General features: G+C 54.2%; 1 protein-coding gene and 1 pseudogene across 3 annotated transcripts in view; both read right to left on the reverse strand.

The window, feature by feature from the left end:
• Window positions 1-5,746: 5,746 nt before the first annotated feature.
• Window positions 5,747-8,691, reverse strand: LOC115942528 (small ribosomal subunit protein uS5 pseudogene; annotated as a pseudogene).
• Window positions 8,692-8,901: 210 nt separating this feature from the next.
• POLR1A (RNA polymerase I subunit A) overlaps window positions 8,902-22,290 on the reverse strand; it is a 72,578-nt gene continuing 59,189 nt past the window's right edge. For all 3 annotated transcript variants that reach the window (XM_081796703.1, XM_081796704.1, XM_006737805.3), the window contains 9 exons: window positions 21,348-21,483; window positions 20,734-20,891; window positions 15,613-15,739; window positions 14,232-14,342; window positions 13,171-13,452; window positions 12,137-12,337; window positions 10,854-10,971; window positions 10,171-10,335; window positions 8,902-9,794 (listed from right to left, as the gene is read on the reverse strand). In XM_081796703.1, the coding sequence (XP_081652829.1) occupies window positions 9,694-9,794; window positions 10,171-10,335; window positions 10,854-10,971; window positions 12,137-12,337; window positions 13,171-13,452; window positions 14,232-14,342; window positions 15,613-15,739; window positions 20,734-20,891; window positions 21,348-21,483 (1,399 nt within the window). In that variant the 3' untranslated portion in view covers window positions 8,902-9,693. The remainder of the gene's footprint in view (window positions 9,795-10,170; window positions 10,336-10,853; window positions 10,972-12,136; window positions 12,338-13,170; window positions 13,453-14,231; window positions 14,343-15,612; window positions 15,740-20,733; window positions 20,892-21,347; window positions 21,484-22,290) is intronic.

The raw sequence follows: 22,290 nt of genomic DNA on the forward strand, positions 1-22,290 counted from the left end.
TTAAGCACATTCACATTGTCATGCAACTGTTGCCATCATCCATCTCCAGAACTTTTTCATCTTGCAAAACTGAAACTGTCCCCATTGGACACTAACTCTGCATTCTCCCTCCCTTCCAGGGGCTGGGATGCCATCATTCTACTTTCTGTTTCTAGGAGTCTGACGACTCTAGGAACTTGTTCTTGTGTGTCCAGCTTATCTCAGTGCAGTGCTTCAATGTTCATCCATGTGATAGTAGTATTGAAACATTATTCCCTTGTGTGGCTGAATAATATTCCATTGTATGTATGTTCCCCATTTTTATCCCTTCACCCACTGATGGATATTTGGGTATCGTGACGAATACTGCTATGCCCATGGGTGTGCAAATACCTCTTCCAGTCCCTGCTGTGAATTCTTCTGTGTATGATCCAGAAGTGGGACAGCTGGATCCAGAGGAATTCTTAACATAAAGGACTTTATATGGGTCGGAGGTACTGGTGGGCTTTGTTGGGGTCCAGAGAAAATGCTGCACACAAGCACGTAGGAAGCACGCAGGAAGATGCCAAGCCCCACCAGGCAACCCCAGCCCCCTCACTGCACCCCCACAAGGTGTCCTAGTTAGGGCCTGCTGTGCGGGGAAGGCTCTCTGCCCTGTTATTTAACTGTCTTGCAGGCACAGAGATCTTGCCCCAAGGAGTCTGGAAGCTCCAGAGGGAGAACAGCCATTAACCCTTCTGAGTCTCCCTTTCCCTCATCTATCAAACCGAGGCGGTGGTATTCGCCTGCCTACCTCGCAGATTGTGGGGAGGTTCCAGTGAACACACAGATGTGAGGGATGCAGAGTTGCGGCTGCCTGCTGTGGGCCCGCCACCCCCGCCCAGGCTGCCCTCCAGGCTCCCCTCTTGCTGGGTCAAACGGGGGCACTGCAGGGGTGATGTCTGGGAAGGTGGAGGGGCCTCTGGGGCCATTTCAATAAGGCCAGAAGAGCCCTAGGGCTGAGATAGCTAAAAGGAGGACAGCAGAGGTAAAAACACTCCCTGGTGACAATTCTAGGGCAGTGGTTCTCAAACTGGAGCAGGACGGAGAAGCCCCAGGGCGCTCATGGAGACACAGAGGCGGGCCCACCTGCAAGTTTCGGGTTCAGGAAGTCTAGGGTGGGGCCTGAGAATCTGCATCTCTCCCAGTTCTTGGGCACGCTGAGTCTGGGACCTCGCTTTGAGACCCACTGCTCTAGAAAATGGAGGAGAAAAAGCTGCTCATTTTGAGGACCACGGACACACGGGTCCTCCATCCCTCCTTCTCTCCCTCCCTTTCTGGTTTCCTTCCTTCCTGGTCCCACATTTAATATTAGAGCGCAAAACCTGGGCTGGGCTGACCAGGTGGCTGTTAGCTGCCGAGGGCCCCAGGCCTGTGGTGTGACCGGATGTGGAGGAGTCAGAGTGAGTCAGATCGCTGGCGGAGGGAAAATAACGCGTTCCAGGCCAGGGGCCAGGGTGGCCTTCCAGGCTCTGTAAGAGCGCCTGGCACTGTGCAAAGCCGAGACAGCCTTCCCCTGGGGTTGGGTGGTCCCCAGGCAGCAGGACACCGGGTGAGGAGCTGGTCGGTGGGACGGGCAGCTGGTAGAGTGCTGTGTCAGGCCCACGAGCCCGTCCCCGAGGCGCTCACCCAGGCCAGGCCTTCAGAGGCAGGGCTGGGAAGCAGGCCGGGAAACACAGTGAGAAGGGGCAGAAGTCCTGTGGGCACTGGGAGCAGCCAGCCCTCGGCCCTTAGATGGCCAAGCTGTCCAATTTTTGCCTTTGACTGCTCCACCATCCTTTGTCCCACCCGTGACCCATGGTGAACCCTGCAGTCCACCCTCCCCTGGGCTCGCCCACCAGACCTCTGTGGACCTTCTCTCCCCTCCCTGACCTGGGTCTCATTCCTCAGGGCCCCTGTTGCTATTTTCAAGAAGATCGCTAAGGTGCCTGATGAATGGAATTGAAGACGTGCCCCCCTCAGCCATCAGAACCGGATGGAAGTACCAGGGGCCGCACCATGCAAAGGCGCAGCTCCAAGAGGGACACCGGCCCCGGGCGTCTGCTTCGGGATCTGATCTGACTCTGGTGCACTGCTCTCACATTCTCTGGATCTATTTCCTCAACCACAAAATGGGGCCAATGGGACGTGCACGGCAGGATTGAGGGAATCACGTGAGATAATATCACAGAGGTCCTTGTAACTGGTACCAGTCTCCTCTGCAGTGAAGAGTCAGCCTGAAGGTTCTGAGAGTCCATGTGGAGAAGTGCCATTGGTCAGGCCCTCACCACATCTCAAACTCTTCAAGATTTACCTCTATGTTTATTTGGGCCTTCGAGTGGGCTTCTTAGTTCTTTAAGGTGGCTGCTTGTCATTTATTTGTTCCAGTTTCGGCTCTTGTGAGCTGTCAGCTCCCCAGCTAGGATCGCCTCCCCCCAGCAGTTCCATCGGGACCTCCGGGACACATACTCAAGAAGCGTCCCTTGGCCTGGGGTGGCCTTTGGTGCCCTCACATCTACCTGCCATTCTCCTTGTAGGCAGCGTCTGATATGAAAACTCCTTTCTCAGGGTCCGAGCGGAGGGGCGGGGTGCACAGTGAGGAGAGTGGGAGCCCAGACTCTGGGGCCAGTCGCCCGGCTTCAAATCCTTGTTCCTCGTTGGCTGTGTCCGTGCACAAGTTACCACGAAAGGAGCCAACAGCATCCTCATGGGGTCGCCAGGGGGGCTGGCGAATTAATGCACCTAAGGGAGTTGCCGGTTGCCCGCGCTTGCTGAGCTCCAGCTGAGGGTGGTCCGAGCAGGAGCTCAGGGCTCTGTGTGCTCTGCTCCGGACCTGACTTTCGGTGACTTTCTGCTGTTACTGCGGTCCCTCCGGCACTGTGGAGACTGTCACAGGCGTAGTAGTGTTCTTGTGAGCCCCCCTTTCAATCCATGGACCTCAGAAGATGCCTCAGCTGCCCACACTAAAATCTAGGGGTGAGCTTGGCCCCATGTGGCCCATAGCTAACCCCCTTAACCATGGTGTGGGTTCTGCACTAAACTCTTGGCCTGTATTATCTCATTCATTTAATTTGCGGGGGGAAGTATTTAAAGCAGATGACAAAAGGTTATCTGTATCTATAATAAGAGTTCTTTAGAATTGACAGTGAAGGTCAATAGAAACAAACCAATAGAAAAATGGGCAAAAGATACAAATAGACAATTCTTAGAAGTGCAAATCAGAATAACCAAGAACTGTTGATAGAGAATTGCAAATTAAAGTAGCAATGAGATGCCACTGTTTACCTATCAGGATGACTAAAATGTAAATGATTCCCTTTTGTAAAAGAAAAAACATTAACCCCTCCACACATGCGTTTGTGGCAGGGTTTCTCAACTTCGCTATCACTGATACTTGGGCCCAGATAATTCTCCATTGCGGGGGGCTGTCTTGTGTGTTGCGGGCTGTGTAGCAGCCCCGCAGCCTCTACCCACTCAATGACAGTTGAGCGCCACCCCCCCGCCCCCGGCACTCCAATCTTGACAACCAAACATGTCTCCAGACATTGTCAAATGTCCAGGGGGCAAAACCGCCCCCAGCTGAGACCTGCCTGGGATATAGGTAAACATTTATAGCTGTATATGATTTTATATGAACACGTACTTAATTTTAATCACTGTTTTTACAGACAAGGAAACTGAGGCGCAGGGAGGCCAAGTAACCTCTTAGGGTCACACTGTCAGTTTAGGACCCACGACGTGAGGAGGAGTCCGATTTCAGAGCTCAGCTCCTCACCCGAAGTGCAGCCACACTGCTCAGCCACAGTCTTGAGGTTTGCCTAGTTGAAGGTCTGTAGAACTTCATGTTTCTAGGCAAGAATCATGGGTGAGGGAGAGTTTCTACTGTGGTCCAGCTGAGGCCTGTGGTGTCTGATCCTGTCACCTGTGAGGGACAACAGGGCTGGGGGGCCAGTCCAGAAAGCAGCCTCTGGCAGGGCCAGCCAACCTCCTGAGCAAGGTTGACCGCAACTTGCAAGGAAAGATCTAGGGTAAGCAGCACTGCGCTTGACCCACACAGTGGCCTCTCCTATGTTCAGGGGGGGAAGGTAGAGCAGCCGGCGTGGGAGTGGGCACATGAGGACAGGTAGTGATGACTGGACTCCTGATTCTCAATTTCACGCCCTTCACTTTCCTCCCCGCTCTGCCATGTCCCCAAAGCCCTGCTGTGGCCAGCTGGGTGGGCCACAGTCCTACCCGGACTGGTGGGGTAGTGTGTGGGGGTGCATGTCACCTGTTGGGTTCCTCAACCTTTGGCCAGGTCACGATGAGGCTGTTTCCAGCTGGCTTGTCTGTTGGGGCACTAGGCTGTGAGCTCTGTGAGGGCAGGGCCGGTGTGCTTCCTCCATCTCTGCATGCCTAGTGCAGTGGGCATCAAGGTCAAGTGGGTGCAGGCTGGGGGAGGAGGGGCACAGTCAGGATATTTAGGTTGGCACGTGCCTTCCGGGTCCCGGAGCCCAAAGCCGTTGGTTCCTAGAGTCACTCAAGGGGCGTCACCTGAACAGCCAAGGTGAGCTGAGGAGCTCAGCCCTGTTCCCTGTAACGGGTTCTGGTCTTTCCCTGGGCCTGCGAACAAACCCGAGCTGTAATGAGTTCCGGGCCGAATGGAGCTCCCTGATTGCTGCTCACGGAGCGGGGAGGGCATGCAGCTTAGAGCTGGAGGGGCGGACCTCATGGAAGGGCTTCACTTTGGACACGGCAACTTCTCAAGAAGTTTCTTGTAGGAAATACTCACTGGTCAGGTATCCCCGCCGCCCGCCCCTACAGGCCAGCTGCAGGCAGGAGCTTCCACGTTGAACAAGCAGCCCCCTCCATGTGCGGGGCTGGGGGGCAGCTGCGGTCCTCCTTTCTGTGCCTGGAAGCATCACACCTTTCTTTGCTGAACCCCAGGCAGAGCAGACTGGAGTGTCTTTTGATCTCCACTCTATCGTTGCAGACCTCTATTGTGGCCCCATAACAGCTTTATCACACACGTACATACACACTTCTACTTTTTGAAGGCAGAGATCAGATCTTAAAATCTCAGTGGGGAAACTGGGTCCCAATGACTCTCTCCTTGCGAAGTCATCCCACAGACAAGAAAGTGAGTGACTGTGACTTGCACAATTTAGGGCTTATTCTAAGTCGCCTGTTCTCAATCTGCCACACATTAGACTCTCCTGGAGATCTTCCAATGTGCAGGCCACACCCCGGGCTCATTAAATCAGAATCTCAGGGAGAGTCCCCTGGAATCAGTTTTTTAAAAAGCTTCCCAGGTGGAAAGCTCAACGCGCAGAATTGAGAACCTCCGTACTAAGTGGACATTGGCCAAAAAGGGGGTTTGATGGTGTAGGAATTAAGACATTTGACTGTAGCTACTTTGGTGGTTGCAACTGAAGAGCCCCTTGTAAATGAGGCAGGAGAGAAAAAATGGCAATGGGGCTGGGAGACCCGTGGGGGCCCGGCAATCCCGTCACCTGAGCTGCGCGCCCTCAAGCACAGGCGGCGACTGCCCATCCCACCCTGTAGTCCAGGGCTGCCCCACTCAGAAATCTGCAGGACGACTGTCAACGCCACCAGTCTTTAAGAACCAGTCTTTCCTATTTCAGGAGCATTTTCTAGACTCCTACAGCCCCCAATTCAATTGTCAACTCAAAGGTGTAAGATTGGCAAGCAACAGAGGGACACTTCTTTTTTAACAAGCTTTAGTTCACTTTATTTTTCTTGTATAAAACTACGTGATGGCCACAGCTGGAGCCTAGGTCCTCTGCACGGAGACTCTGTTGTGGGTGTTCACAAGATGGTCAGTGAATTTCTGATAGGGAGACTTGGTGAACACCGTCTCCTTCCAGAAGTCAGGGGTGAGACAGCTGTAGGTCTCGGGGATGGCATCAAAAGTAGCCTTGGCAAAGTTCCCCAGGGTGGCAGTGCAGCCCCTGGCCGAGGTGTGGCAGTCGTCGATACCGGCCAGCATCAGTAGCTTCTTGGGCACAGGGGCTGAGACCATGCCAGTGCCTCTGGGGGCGGGGATGAGGCACCCCAGCACAGGGCCACAGCAGCCAGTCACCCGGGATGGGACAGTGTGGGGCTTGCCGATCTTGTTCCCCCAGTAGCCTTGCCGCACGGGGACGATGGAAAGCTTGGCCAGGACGATGGCCCCACGGACGGCAGTGGCGACCTCCTTGGAGCACTTGAAACCCAGGCCCACGTGCCTGTTGTAATCTCCGATGGCAACAAACGCCTTGAACCTGGTCCGATGGCCAGCACGGGTCTGCTTTTGCACAGGCATGATCTTCAGAACCTCGTCCTTGAGGGATGCTCCCAGGAAGAAATCAATGACCTAGATTCCTTGATGGGCAGGGAGCAGAGAGAGATCTCCTCCAGGGACTTGGTCTTCATGTCCTTGACCAGGCAGCCCAGCTTGGTGATGGAGATCCACTCCTTGTCCTCGGCCTTGCCTCTGCGAGCTCCACGGCCTTGACCCCGGCCCCGACCACAGTCCCGGATGCCACTGCCGAAGCCTCTGCGGCCTCCCATTCCAGGGCCCCCCGGCCCTCCGGGCCCTCCCACAGCACCGGCGTCATCCGCCATTTGGTATTCTCTCGGAGAAGAAGCCAGAGAGACACTTCTAAAGTGGTTCCTAAGTCTATGTAGGTGCAGGCCACCTAAGCGCCCCAACATCTGACACTCCCTAACTCAAATCACGATGGCTGCCATATAGAACAAAAGAGGAAAGAACAAGCATCAGCAAGGGGGTGGAGAAATCGGAAGCCTTGTGTGCTGTTGGTGGGAATGTAACATGGTATAGACGTTGTGGAAAATAGCATGGCAGCTTCTCAAAACATGAAAAACAGAACTGCCAACTGCCAACGATCCAACAATTCCACTTTTGGGTCTAAACCCCAAAGAACTGGAAGCAGGGTCTTGAAGAGATTTGTACATCCGTGTTCGCAGCAGCATTCACAAGAGCCAAAAGGTAGAAGCAACCCAAGCGTCCATCGATGGTTGGATGGATGAACGAAACAGACACACAGTGGGATATTATTCAACCTTAAACAGGAAGGAAATTCTGACACATGCCACAACACTGATGAACATCAACATTACATCAAGTAAAATAAGCCAATCACAAAAGAGCAAATAATCATTCCACTTATCGGAGGCAGGAGTCAAATGCAGAGACAGCAGGAAGACCGGGGTGGCTGCCAGGGGCAAGTGGTCACCAGAGGAATGGGGGAGTCAGTGTTTGATGGCGACAGAGATTCAGCTTTGCAAGATGAAGCGCTCTGCGGACAGATGATGGTGCTGATTACATAATGATGCAACTACTTAATGCCACTGAATTACAGACTTAAAAATAGTTATGAGGGTGCATTTTATGTTATTTCACCAAAATTAAAACCAGCCACAGCCTAGAGAACTGGGAGGGGCACACAAGAAGGAGCCAACCGTTCACAGAAGTGGTTTATCAGAGCTGTGGACTGAAAGCCCTGACAGGGCCAGGAAGGCCCAGGAGGAACCTTACATTTTGTACATCTATTTGGGAACAAGGACAGTGGAGAGAAAGGAAAGTTAAGATCCAAGCTGGGAACAGGACAAAGCACTTCACCCACCCCTCAGTTTTCTTCCTGGTTCAGACAGAAAACGTCAAAGACTCACAAGGGGTTCTTGCGGGAATGCGGGTAGTTTTTTGTGAGAACCCGAAAAAGAAAGACTAAAAAGAAGCGAAGTTGTAAGCAAGCAAGTAGGTAAGATATTGACACACGAAGGGGTGAGGCGGGGAGGACATCCAAGAACAGCGGCTGGCTCCAGCACCTCAGGGTTCTGAAAGAACTCACAGCTTCCGTGAAGTTTGTGAACCCCGCCTAACCATCACTCTCCATTCTACTTTGATTAAAACATGATTATGCACCTTGATCTATCCTCTTCATCAGATTTGGCTTGGACCTACTTGTGGTGCTTTCCAAAAAATCACAAGTGCCCCCAGAGCATTTACAGTACACAGCATATTCTAAAGAACATGCCACCTTAAACAGCCCAGGAGGCCCCCCAAGGACGCTCTGACAGAGAGAACCAGTGAGGTGAGCATGTGATACCAGCTGGGGAGCCCGGGGATTCCAGGCAACATGATGAGCAAGCTCTGGAATATCTGCTTACAAAGCAGGTGTATCCTGGGAGAGAAACACATGGAAAACAGAGGTGCCCAGGAAATGCACGGATGGATCGGGCAGGAAGGGCAGGGGGTCATCACCTCGCCTCCCAACACAGGTCTAACTTCAGTGTGCTGTGTGCATCCCCTGTCTGTATTCTGGGCCTGCTCCTTCCCCTTCGTACCTTCGGTGCCTGAGTGGGGCTGAGCCACGGTGGCCATGCAAGCACGCTCCTTTGTCCAGTGGGTTACCTTGTGATCTCCCGGGGAGCCCTCCCCCACAGTTCTGGTAGGAGTGGAAATTATCGAGTCGTAAACTGGCCCACTGCCCCAAGAACACATGCCTTAACCTGTGGCACAGGATTCCACTGTGCCCCTGTTTCCTGTGCCCCTCAGAGGCTGTGCTTATTCCTCTGTACCCAAGCCCCAGTATGCTGTGGCTGCCGCTCTCCCCACCGTGGGCACAGCATAGGGTAGACCTGTCACGTGTCTGGAGGGAGCAGCGTGGTCACTCTCCCCGAGCAAGGCCTCCCTTCCTGCCCGACACACATGGGTCCTTCCCGTTGGCTTCTACTCTCCTGGCCACGGGGGCAGAAGCTGGCTCAGGAAAGGGGACGCAGCAGGGGCTGTGCTCTCCCCCATGTCCTCTGACAGGAACAGAAGGGACCCAAGACACGACTGTGCTGAGAAATCACAGTCCTGGACTCTCAGATCAGAAATGCAGAAACCACAAACCAAGGGAAAAAACAAAAACTGAAGTCTTTTTAATTTTTTTCCCCCTCCCAAGAGCTAGTTCCAGTGATGTTTATTACTCAGCCTGAGCTGGAATAACATTAGACAAAAATAGAAACAGCCTCTGGTTTTACAAAACCTTTGTACAAGTCCTCTGATTTTCTAGTCATGCCAGGGTCCCCTGCTGTGGTGCCAGAGGTCAAGGGAGACTGGGCGGCCCAGAGGGAGCAGGGCCCGCAGAGAGGGTTGCGGGCCTCAATGCTGCGAGCAGAGCTGGGTAAGATAAGCCAGGCAACCTGTTCCAACAGCCTGGCTGGCGACTCGGGGTTCTACGTGTGGGGCCGAGCTGCTGGGTCCCTGCCCCGGGTACAGAAGCTGGGCGGGTAGAGGCGTGGGCTTGGCCCTGAGCGAACTTTGCCCCTAGGATGGCGAGAGCCCCACCCCAGAATCCTGCCTGCAGTCACTGGCTGCTCATAGCAACAAGACCTCACCTCCCTGCCTCAGAGGTGCCGCACAGGGGAAGGGCTGGCCACCTGAGAGGGACTCAGGGGACTCGGTGAACCCTGCTCATATCCCGAGACGGGGAAGGCCAAGGAACGCTGCCACTTTCCAGTTGAAGCTGGTCCAGCCCTGAGGCCAGCTGCTTTCACGGCCCCCCAGCATCACTGCCGTGCCCTGCACGGCCACCTGGGCCACCTTGGCCTCCGCTCTCCCGGGCCTCTCATGGGACGGGCAGGCCAGGCCCGCCCCTAGGTCCTCCTGGCTGTCCTCCAGGCCGGGTAGATGGTAGGCGGTGGCCACTATCTCAGGGGCTGCTTGAGCTCGAACAGGCCTGTCCCGCCCCGGACGACTTTCCCGACCACGAGGCAGGCGGAAGGGGACCTCAGCTCATCGTGCGATCCTGGGAGACACAAGAGCTCTTGTTAGGTGGTTGAGGGAGAAGTTGGGGTGAGGTAAGGGGATGGAGGGGGCTCAACAGAGGCTGGGCAGATAGGGCATCTCAGAGGCCAGCAGGAGGCCCTGAGTCCTGGAGGCCGATTAGGTTCTGTGAGGTAGCTCTGCTTGCAGAAAGAGGAAGGAAGGTCCTTCCCCCTTTCCTTCAAAAGGGCAGAGGTAGCTTTCCCATCTACTGCCCACCCTCCCCAGCTGCTTCCTCAGTGAGATCCCAAGATCTCACTCGTGTGGAAGGCATGTGGAAAGGTGCCCAAGAGACAAGCCTGTTTGCCCAGAGCAGACTTAGGAGAGGGAAGGCCAAGGGCACCCGCCCATGCACTGACCCAGCATGGTGGCCTGCTTCAGAAACTGGAAGCTGGTTTCAAATGTCATCTGTTGCAGAGGGGAGGAGTTTGAGCGGATCCCAAAGCGATTCAATGGCTTGTACACGCCCTCGAAGCACATATAGTCGGCGACCAGGGAGAGATGGCGGGGATCGACCGCAATGCCTGTCACGTTGGCAGCAACACCAGAAAGGATTATGCAATGACAAGGGGACAGTTGGGACAGTGTCACCCGACACAAGGCAGCTCATAGGCTCAGATGTCAGACCCCCAGGCTCCGCTTCCAGCTCAGTCACCTATTCAGTCAGCTACTTAGCCCCCAACCTCGGCGGGGCAGTCCCCCTCACCCCTGCCCACTATCAGTACAACCCACTCTCCACTTCTATCCACTAGCCTAGGAAACTGACTCCAGACTTGCAGCACTGTTTCACTTGGGAGCCCAAACCTTGAAGGCAGGCTAGGGGCCACGTCATCAGGCAGGAGCTTCCTCAGAGGCCAGATGAGAAACAGGTCGGTGGGGGTGGGGGTGGGGAGGGGAGAAGTCCTCAGTGACAGGACTGAAACCTGTCCTCCCAGATCACTGTCAGAGTCTCCCACAGGCCACACGCTCACTGCACCCACATCCCTACAGAGCTGGCCCGCCACGCCGGGACCTTCTGAGCGCTCTCCACGGCCCCTCTTACCGTACACAGCAAACACGTCCCTGATCTCCTTCTCGATCACCCGCAGTGCGGCCTCGATGCCGTAGGTGCTGGCCATGGCGTGGATGTCATTGGAATAGAGGCGGCGCAAGTCCAGAACCTAGGGAAGAAGGAGGGGCTGAGTGGGAAGGCCTGGCCTTCTGCTCCCTTCCGTTGGCATGACCCACCCTGGCCGAGCTCGCGCCTTGTCTGGTAGTCAAGCACAGCTGCCGACGATGTGGTCCAGGGGTGGCCCAGGATTAGTGAAGGGAGACAGTGCAGGCAGAGTTGTGGGTGGCCAGGCCCCAAGGTCTGTCTCGCTGTCGGCACCAAAGCCCAGAGATAACTTGGTACCCGCTTCAGGTCAACAGGAAGAAAGGTATTTCCTTATTTATTTAACAGATCGACGTGTTTCCTAGGATTGAGACGTCCTTCGGTAGGCGAGGAAGTTCTCCAGCAGACACTTAAATCCCTCTCCAGGGCACCAGGGGCAGCGGTGGGGCAGCTCCGGGGGGGAAAGCCGGGCCTCGTCAGGGCCCTGAGGCTCCAGTTCGGCTGTTCTGGAGGCCCCAAGGTGGCTCTGCACTACGTCATCCCCACAGGACACGGCGGAGACCCCGGCCTCGTTCAAACAAATGCCACGAGCATGACGGAGTTCACCCTGCTGGGGCCTGCCTCTCAGGAGGCACAAGCCCCCCCTGCTCTGTCCTCAAGGAGGCGTCCGGGCAGCAAGGGCCTCTGCAGGGCAACTGTTGTGGGAGGAGCAGTGTTCCAGGAAGGGAGAGCTTCGTGAGCTGGGTGCAGACCGGCGACGGTGGGCTACAGGGGTCCCAGCACCTCGGTATTCTCTGGGGGAAACCCTTGTGCCCAGGGGTTGAGAGCATCTCAAAAGGTCCCAGGAGACACAACGAAGTGGGAGAATGAAGCAGGAGGAGCAGGTGGGACAGAGCAAACTGCGCCGCTGGTCTGGGCCACCTCTGCTCCCAGGGCCCCCTTTACCAGATGAAATGAGCAGCTCCCAAGCCAGGAATTCAGCAACTATTTCTTACAAATCGACTTTGCGGAGATTTTAACTTCAAGGAAAAAAATTTAGAGCCAAATGAGTTTGAGAAACCCTGGGTTAGAGGACGTTAAGCAGGTTTCTGTACAGCGAGTCCTAACTAGGCTAACGCGCATGGTGGATCCCAAAAAGAGGGCCCAGGGACCTCACCTGCTGGTGGCCAGGCCCCGAGACAGCATGGGGCCTCGTTCTTGGCCAGCCGACAATCTGGAAAGGGGACATGTACCTCAGCGTATTTGAACAGCTCCGGCAGGTTGATTCCTTCAGTGTTTAAGACAAGCTCCTTCTCATTCTTCTTGTTGGTGGTTTCATTGAGGAGGCACCTTGTGATGCCCTTGGTCGCGTAGACGACAGCACTCTGGGCCAGCAACACTACCAGGGAGCTCATGTCAAAGTTAATCTTCATCAGAGGGAGCTTCACTGTCACCTGCAGGAGGAGGGAGGTTTGTGCGAGGGGAGGGGGCTAGCCCTCCCCCACAGCTGGCTCCCTGGGCGACGCCTTCAAAGCTTGCTTAGCAAACACCTTGGCTGGGGGCAGGTGGCCCTGCTGGGGTAGGCTGGGTCTGCACACGCAAACACTGGGTGGCAGAACGGACCACACACAGCAGCCATCTCCAGTCACCCAGACGAAGGTGACACCTTCACAGATGCTGCTGAAAATCCTATCTGCTCAACAGTGCCCCTGGTAGCCTTTCGATCACCCCAAGGTGTCACAACTGTCGTTTCGTGTGGGTAACCTGCTCAACGACTCTTATCTACGTTGCCATTTGGGAACCACTGGACTGGACCAAAGCAAAGGACAAAAACATCAGTCTGAGTGTAGCTGTGTAGGCATCCTAACCAGCCAGCCTTTACAGGAACCCTGAAGTTGGTGACTAGAGGCCGTGGGTGCGAGGAACTAGCGCACTCCTGCCGGCCTCCGCAACAACTCTGAGGTATGGTCGCTCGGTAGTACCGAAGGTGAAATGACTGAGGTGAGATGTTTAAAAGTACCCGCGGGGCCCAGCCGATCAGACTCATGTATACACACTGTTCTTGAAGAATCAGAAAGAACTGGCCCACTAGCGGTTTGAGTCAAATGCGGAGGGCAGTGATGTGGGGCAGAGGGTCCACAGCTGCCCCAGATCCTTTAAGGGATCTGGGATGATGAAGAGACCGCAACCCACAGCCACAGACCCCGCATGCCAGCCAGTGGCGCGGGGAGGAGCTCAGCAGCAGGCCCCTGGCCGGGCCTCTGTGGGGGTCGCGAGCGGTACCAACCTGGCACCACAGGCTCTCCTCGGAGTCATACTGGTAGTCCTCTATGAACGGGTGCGACTCGCGCACCGCCTGCACCCGGCGCTCCACGGCCCCGGCTCCCTGGGGCTCTCTGCTGCGGGTGGACTTCCGGGGCTGGCTGAGGGGGGCGGCAGGGGGCGAGTCCTCCTCGGGGCCTAAGCCCACCTCTTCATCCTGCTCCTGGGCCTTGTGAGCACCTTCCTCCTGCATGTCCTCATCGTCGTTAGCCTCCTCAACCTCCTCTTCCTCGCTCTCATAATCGACCTGGCAGGGGATGGGGTACGGTCTGTGTCACCTGGGCGCCCCCATCTGTCTGGACTTTGCCGGCGAACAAGCGCCCCTGCAGAGGCCTTATCTGACTGGCAGCACCCAGGTCCCTACTCCACCCAGCCTGGGCTGCCTTCTCCTCTGTCCTGGTGGCCCCTCCCCTGCCAATGCCAGTCCCTCAGTCCCAACTCCCAACACCTTCCACCCTCCTCGAGCTCTCTCTTGCCTGTCAATTTCCTCAGCCCCTCTCAACTGCCCTCTGTCCTAGTGGCAGTCCTGAGGCTGGTTTTTGTTTTTGTTTTGTTTTTTAAGATTTATTTATTTGAGAGAGAGAGAGAGACGGCAAGCGAGCACAAGCAGGGGGAGGGGCAGAGGGAGAGAGAGAATCTCAAGCAGACTCCCCACTGAGCCAAAACCAAGAGTCAGAAGCTTAACCAACTGAGCCACCCAAGCGCCCCCATGAGACTGGTTTTAGTATATTTTCATTGTAAAACCAAGAGGCAGCCTGACTTCACCTCCTTGCAAAAAGCCTCTGGGTCCCTGAATCTGATTCACTACAGAGCCAAAGGGCAGTCCAGGGATGGCCCCTGTCTAATTCCTGCCCTGCGAACTTTATCTTCTCCATTGAGACATGTGCTGGGAGGCCAGATCTGCTTCAAGGTTCCTAATGGATTCCAGCATGGTAATAAAAGTGTGGCCATACGTGGCAAGCAACTATCTTGCAGGTGTGACAGGAGGGATGTGACACCGCCCCTCACCCCAGCCAGTCCCCTCACCTCCTCTTCTTGTTTCTCCTTGCGTTTGGCATCAGAAGCATCAGCGTCCCCCTCCTCAGCTTCAGCGTCCACAATGGGCCCCTCCTCTTCCTCGTCGCCTTCCTGTTCTCCCTGTGGTTCGGGGACAAGGAGGAAAAAGACGGGCTCCAACACCCAGTGCTTGCTGAATCCATCTATCTACCCACCCATTCCTCTTGTCTGCTCATTTCATCCACCCAGCCACCCACCTGCCTGCCCATCTAGCCATCCATTCGTTTTACCTCCACATGCCACCCATCTACCCACCCTTCCTCCTAGCCAACCCATCCATCCAGTTCCTGCTCTGGGCCAGCCCTGCACTCCCTGCCTCCTTCTCTTCAAGCTTCGTTTTCACATGTCTCACTTGCAAAATCCTGCATTTTAAAAGAAATGTCAAAAAAGTGACAAGGCTAAGTCATTAAAAGAAAGTGGTATGAAATATTGTTCCAAATATTTTTTTTGCAGGTGGAGATGAAGACAGGATTGGCTGGGTGGACTATTGAGTATTTTAAAAACCAGACATTTACACCTTCTGATCTTGGCTCCTAATTTTTTATAGTCTTCTGGGTGCCCTAAGGATGGACTGAGCAGCCTTCCAAAGACCGTCCATGCCCATTTGTGCTCGAGTTAGCCAACTGGGAGACCTCCTGGGCTGGAGACCGAGCATTCTCTTTGGTCTCGGCCAGGCCCTCACTGTCGGGGTGAGGAGCAAGGCCCAGAGACAGGAGCAGACATAGCTGAGATCACAGAGTAAGGTGGGGGCAGTACTGAGTGCACCACCCCCCCCAAGTCACAGCTATTGCCATATGCTGAAGCTGCTGCTGGCTCAGATGATGCTGAGGGACCAGCCCCACACCACCCCGGGTCTCCTGGCAGATGAGGTATCATCATTCCCGGACTGTTTTGCCTCCAAGCTTTTCCCTGGCTCCTTCCTTTTTTATTCCTGCAGCCCGACTTCCCTGCCAGTACTCCCTACCAGTATACCTGATCCAGGGAAGTCAAAGGCTGAGCATATGAAACCAGGAAAAGAATTCGAAAGCCCAGTGGGTACCAATACTTTAAGCCTATCCTCAGGGTAGAAATCACTGAAGGAGCGGTCCTTGAGAACACACAGATGGATGATCCTGGGCCCTCCCCTAAGGCCAACCAGACCAGCCCCCACCATGGCTCTGTCAGCATGGCAGATAAATGATAAGGTACATGGAAAGAATAGCCAAAACCAGGAAGGGGCTTGAGGAGTGCTGAGAACAATCCCAGAGCCTTCCCAGGAGAGAAGACTAAGGCAGCAGCTACCCTACAGGCTTCCAGCCCTGGGACCCTCCCCTGTGCTGATCCCAGAGGGGGCCCTAGGGGACTCACTCACCCGATTCCTCTCCGACTCGCCAGAGTTGTCTAGATCCCGCTGGGTAGCTCTCCGAGTGTTAACGCTTCTGAAAGCTGAGGCTTTATTATTCTTCTTTCTGAGGGATTCCATCAGAATCTTAAAGAACCTAAAACGAGAAGAAAGCCGCGCGGGCCCATTCAGTCCCCCCCCCCCCCGCCGCCCTTGCGGGGGGTAGGAAGTTCTGTCCGAGGGTCTCGCAGCCACCTAAGGCCGTGTCAGGGATTTACACGAGACAGAGATCCAGCATCTGCTCTCGGCTCACTTGTGCCCCCCCCACCGCTGTTGCTGAAGGGCAGAGAGCACGTTGGAGAGAGCACACTGCTCCACAGCCCAGCAGGCCTGGTTGGAACACATGTCCTGCCACTCCTCAAGCGTGTACCTTTCAGCATGACAGTCACCTGAGCGTGAAGTCCCTCATCTGTAAAATGTGTGTACGAGTATGTGCCGTGCAGTCTTGTCTGAAGGCTTAGACATGACCCCCTGTCCAAGAACGGTCATAAGGCCTGGTGGAGTGGGCAGTCTGTAAGCGGAAGGTGCTAGCGCGACTGTGGCCGGTGTCTGATGGGGACAGCGGACTCGACGGCAGGAGAGGGGGGTCCAGGCCAGGGCTAGGACTGTTCCCGGCCTGTCCCCGCAGCATCTCCAGAAAGTGGCACAGCTTGGGCCTGACATCTCCGGTCTCCTTGGGGTGGGAGCCCTGACAATTTGATGGAAGACCTAAGATGTGCAAGAGCTCATCAGAGTTTTGAAGGCAATGATGACTTTGTGGCCATAAATCATGTTGACGGGTTGGAACCAAACCAATTTAAAAGAACCAACTTACTGCAGAGCCTAGGGGGCCTTTCCTGGCCCCTCGCCTCTTCCTTCTGACTTTTCTATTTTTAAGCTCCCTTAAGGCCTCACCCTGCCCCCCGCCCCCTGCTTCTTTTTTTCACATAATCTCTTGCCTGTCTTCTTCTTCAGGCCAGAACAGCATGCCAAAATGGATTGCTTTTAATTATATTAAGTATCAGGTCCCTTAGCCAGCCAGCCATCCTGTACTGTCTCAGTGCCTATAATGTGTGTATCATGTGCCCTGGGAGCAAAGCAAGGATGAAAATACAGAAAATATAGGAGTGCTATCTTAAATTTAAGTAGGCAGGTCAAATATTTACTGTTTGGCTTTTTAATAGCAAAAGACAACTGTTCTCCCTCCTCGTTACATATATATACTTTAACTTTTTAAAAGTTGTGCATGGTTTTGCTGAGGTTTCTGCCTTTGGCAGAAAAGTCTCCTCACCCACCAATCCAGGGAAGAGCCTGGTCACCGAGTGCTGGGGATGGGGACAAGGGCCAGATGAGGGAAGGCCAGGCTTGACTTGAGAAGAGGGGGCGAAAGAGAGGTTTCTGGAAGGCCAGGCTCTGGTTCAAGTCTGCATTCAGCCAGAGACTGGGGAGGAAGGCCTTCATCTCTTCTGTACAGTGGGCCATTCCCACCCCGACCCGAGCCTACTGCATAGTGAGGAGAGGAAACGGGACAGACGGGGGTGTGGCAGCCCCAGGCCTGCTGCCTCCCTCCCCTCAACAGGAGCTGTTCGCCTCCTCCCACTGCTTGGGGGCTGCTGCTCTGACTCCTCAGAATCTCTAGGCCCGTAGCTTTGTGGCCGGCTATGTCACCCCCCTCGAAGGCTCCCCCCACCCAGCACTCCACAACTGGCCACCCCCCCACCGCAAATGCCCGTCTGCTCCCCCCAGCCCTGGTGCATCCTCTGCCAGCAATTTCTCCAGCCCTTTCTCTACCTGTTGGAGCTGCACCCAACCCCCAAGTCTGGATCTAAGTGCAGATGGAAGGCCCCAAGGAGACCTTCCCTAATCCCCCCCTCGCTGGGACTCCCTTCTGCCCGGCCTGCCTCTTTCAATGAATGAAACTGCTGGAGAACACGAGAGAAGATGAGGAAGCAGAATGAACCCAGACCAGTAAGTGGCAGACACGTTATCAGTGTGCCAGAATCCTCCTGCGGGCGCACACAGTTTGCCCTTCCGTGATTCTGCCAAGAGCAAGGGAGCTGAAGGCCCACGATGGCTGCTCTGTGCAGGTTTTGCTGTTTGTCAGACTGTGGCAACCGAAGGGAACAAGAGGGACAGGCTGCAGGGAAACCACTCTTCCTACATAAATAATTGCCAACAGAGAATATGACCCCTGGCTGTTTCCGAGAGTCCCTGGCAACAGCTCCAGCACCTGCTGCTTGCAAAGTCGGAGTCACAGACGCCGTAACCGCACACTGGCAGCTTGGTCGTTTCACGGCTGGGGACAGGAGGCCAGAACTTACCACCCGACTCCTAGCTCGGGGCTCTTTCTACTTCACCGCCCCTGGCCCACCTTCCAGATGATAGACACTAACATCCAAAGTGACAGATGTCGGTACAAATACTTAGAGAACCTTCAAGGCTATACATCTCCATATAGAGATGTGCCTCTGTGTTTCTTTTTTTCCCTTCTCCAATCTATTGTCAAAATAGTCTCATGATCTATAGCTGGGAGAAGAAAAGGGAAGTGGGGGAGGGAAGGGAGGTAGAGAGAGAAAAGGAAGTGGAGGAGGTGCGGGGAGGGAAGGGAGGAAGGAGGGGGGTTGTCACTCTTGGGAGCACACTGACATTTCCTTGTGGTCTGTTAAGAGGCCTTAACGTGGCCATTCTGCCGCCCAGGCCTGTCAAGGACAGTCCAAACCACACCCGGTTCACACACTGCCCCTTCTCTCGTCTTTGGCCCAATCCGCTAGAGTCGCAGAGTAGCTAAGAGCTACTGCACATGGCTTTGTTTATCACAGCTTTTCAAGTGCACCAGCAAATACAAACCAGGAGCTGAAAAAGTACTTCACTTCTGGGAAGAAGCCAGGGCTGTCCCTCATTAAGAAAAAAAACTTTTCAAAGTGACGGATTTTTCTATTTCCTGAGATAATATAAATAGAATTCTAGGGGTGCCCGGGTGGCTCATTCATTAAGCGGCTGCCTTCCGCTCAGGTCATGATCTCAGGGTCCTGGGATCGAGCCCTGCATCGGGCTCCCTGATCAGCGGGAAGCCTGCTTCTCCCTCCCCCACTCCCCCTGCTTGTGTTCCCTCTCTTGCTATGTCTCTCTATGTCAAATAAATAAATAAAATCTAGAAAGAAAGAAAAGAAGAAAGAAAGAAAGAAAGAAAGAAAGAAAGAAAGAAAGAAAGAAAGAAAGAAAAAGAAAGAAAGAAAGAAAGAAAGAAAAAGAAAGAAAGAAAGAAAGAAAGAAAGAAAGAAAGAAAGAAAGAAAGAAAGAAAAAGAAAGAAAGAAAGAAAGAAAAAGAAAGAAAGAAAGAAAAAGAAAGAAAGAAAGAAAGAAAGAGAAAGAAAGAAAGAAAGAAAGAAAGAAAAAGAAAGAATTCTAAGCACAGCCTGGTACCTGCTGCACGCTGCCCTACTGGCGTGGCAGGCGGAAGTCCTAGGTGAACAGAAACGGGGCAGACCATCCACCTCCGCCTGCTCTTGATAATTCTCAAGAGGCCATATGATCCTAATTCCCATTTCTCAGAAAAGGGCTGCCTGGCCAGCACAAACATGCGGTTCTCCTGGGAGTTATGTTCCTCCAAGTTAATTAATGAGCCGGCAGGCTGGAGACGCCGTCTGCTGTGACATGGCCCAGCACCACGAAAGCGCTGGGTCTGCCTGGTAAAATGAACCTTCTCCCTCTGGGCCGACAGCAGTGCATGTGTTCCCCGAGGCCTAGCCAGCAACAACTTCACCCAGGCTCACGTAAACTGGGACAGGATCTGCCTGGCAGTGGGCCCCTTCCAAGGGGATGGGTTCCCATCCAAGCTCACCTGCCATAATACCCACAATCCTGAACACCACATGTTTGGAGGGCTGGCCTGAAACCAGCTCACATCTTTAGGTGAGAGGGAAGAAGAGGGCCAATGGCAGAGCAGTTGCTCTCTCCTGGCCACGCTGCATCCGAGACTCATCTATGAATGCGCATCACTCGGTGAAGGTTGGTGGGATGACTGAATGCAGTGGGCTCTGCCTCTACTCTGCCCCATTGGTTCTCCATTTCAGGGAGGCTCCGGGAGGGCCTGAGAGCTGGTCTAGATTATAGGCAGTGGTTGGTGGTCTGTGATCGAATCCCACGGACAGATGGGATCTATTTGGGCCTTACCAAGTTTCTGAAAATGGATGGATTAGTTGCTGGTATTTAAAAATTAGAAAACTTATTTATAAAAGCAAAAGCAAGCAACCAAATAGCCAAAGACAGAAAAAAAAAGGGGGGGGGGAGGCTTTCAGGTTTTTTTTTTTAAATCAGAAGATCTGACCACTGACCCACATTCCTGTTCCCCTGAGGCAGGTTCTGCACTCTCCAGCCTGCTGGGGGCCTCCTGGCCTGCTTCACTGGCCCATCCCCTGCTGAGCCCTGCAGCCATCTGAGTCTGCGCGGCGTGATCGAGGGTTAGCGGGTGAGTCCGAAGTGCCTCACTGGCTCTTCCTGGCTTACCCCAGCCCCGGCACACCCACCATCCTACTCCTATGTACTCAGCATGGTGGCCTGTGCTTTTCAGATGCCCAGCAGTAACTTGCACTTGAGAGAAGAAGGATTTTCTTTCTCCCTACCTGTAAGCAACTGCTGGGAACCCCAGCTATAGACCTGGGGCTTAAAAGCAGCATGCCATCCGCATACTGCCTGTTATTAAACAGAATATAAATGTATTGGGAACCACAGGGTGCGGCCTGGAACATCTTGTCAAAAATCACCCCCGCAAGCTGCTCTACCCTCACCGCAACACCACGGTGACAGGGCTCCATCCTCTTTCCAGTACACATACTTCCACATCTGAAAGCCTCCAAACCCAAGAAGACAAGACTGACTCGTCAACCAGAGAGAAGAAAAGTCTCAGGGAGTGGTGTGTGGTGAATGCAGTCACACCCACAAGCCAGATCAGGAAAGACGTTTCCAAACTGGGCTGCAGGGCCTGCTGCTTTCCCCAACACTGCCCTTGAAGGACGCATTTAGACAAATGCGTCTAATCTCCAGGAGGCCTGTGGCCTGGAGCACTCAAGGCCCACGACAGAATCGAACGATAAATGTGGCCGGAGTCCTCACCTTGTTTCCACAAAGTGCAGGATGTCCTCAGGTCTCAGGCACTTCTCCTGCTGGTAATACGCATGTGGCAGGAACTGAAACCTCAACTGGTACACCTGAAACTTGTCCTGTTTGTCTCCGATACAGAACGACTCCTGGACATCAATTTTCTCCAACACCTTGAACCAGATGGACAGAGAGAACCCAGCTTGCCTGATTCCCAGGGGACTGTGCATGACAAGTGGGTTTTGGGAAATCCAAGGGTTTAAGGGGTAAAAGCAGGGGCCACAGGCCAAGTCCCCAGAGAAACCCCACTAAGCTCTGCCAGTGTCAATCCTCAAGGGACAGGGGCCCACAGCCGGTAGGTCACCTCCAGAGATGGCCCAAGGCTACAGGCAGCAGACTCCAGCAGGGCTGGTAAGCTACCGCAGGAAGCATTTTTAAGGCACTCGATAATGCTGCAGAACTGATGATTACTCTTAAAGCTTACTGGTTCCTCCCTGCTTGGCACCTGGCAGAGAAAGCTTCTCCCTCATTTGTGGGAGTCTGAACAGTCAGCAAATTCTGTTCTTCACAGATGAAGATGCAGGAAAACAACACCACCCAGGGCACAGCCAGGTCCAAGAGACAATTACCTCCCCTAAGCATACTCTGGTGAGTTGCTTCTTCAGGCTTTTCACTCTCTTCAGTGCTTTCTTGGTGTTGAACACGGGCACGCTCATCATGGGCGTCTTGATGTTGGCACTCGCCACCATGAGAATCTCCCTCAACCTGTCACAGAACAAGGGCACATCTAATCACAAGAGGTACGCAGATTCCCTACTTGTGTGAGGCCTTTCTTAACAAGATTTTAGAGCTCTTCTGGGGTCTGAGAAGCCTGGGGATCTTGCAAGGAAATATGCTGGATCGGAAAGTCCCAGTTCTGGCCCCGTGAGTGACAGCAAGTGACACTCCTGTCAGTTTTTAGGACAGGCTAGTATTATTCTTGTTTCCTATCACCCGTGCCATGTCCACACTGGATGCTTACTAACAGCTTATGGAATGAGAGATGCGGGGATGGGTAACGTACAGGCACCATGATGCTCCTGGCCTTGCCCGTGAGCTCTGTCAGCCGACACAGCCTGCCTGCATGGTGGGCCCTGGCCTCCTCCCTTCCACAGATCGAGGACCCTGAGGGTAGGGAAGCTGAGGAACCCAAATCTCTCTGCTAGAAAGTGGCAGGGCCAGGTATTGAATGCAAGTGGGTCTCCCACTCTTTCCTCTTTCCCAGTGGCCCTGATCCTGCTGTAGGTGAACACGCTTACCGGAAGGGCCACTGTGGGTCACAGTCTAGGTGAATGGTGCCCCCGGAGTTAGGCAACCAGGTGCATGGGGCTTGTTAACAACCTCCGTTCCTGAGTCCTGACCCCAGGAGTGTAACTTCGCAAACATCCCAGGTAGCTGATACAGGAGTTGGCAGAGGGATACACAGAGATTCTAAGAGGCCTGGGCATGGATCCAGCCAGAGAAACCAGCTGGGCTCCACAAAGTCCAACCCTAATCCCCATTTTTGACGAGATGCCCACTTCCCTCCCCTCC

Source organism: Leptonychotes weddellii, chromosome 10, assembly GCF_054177405.1.
Source record: "Leptonychotes weddellii isolate Sample4059 chromosome 10, ASM5417740v2, whole genome shotgun sequence".
Lineage (NCBI taxonomy): Eukaryota > Metazoa > Chordata > Mammalia > Carnivora > Phocidae > Leptonychotes > Leptonychotes weddellii.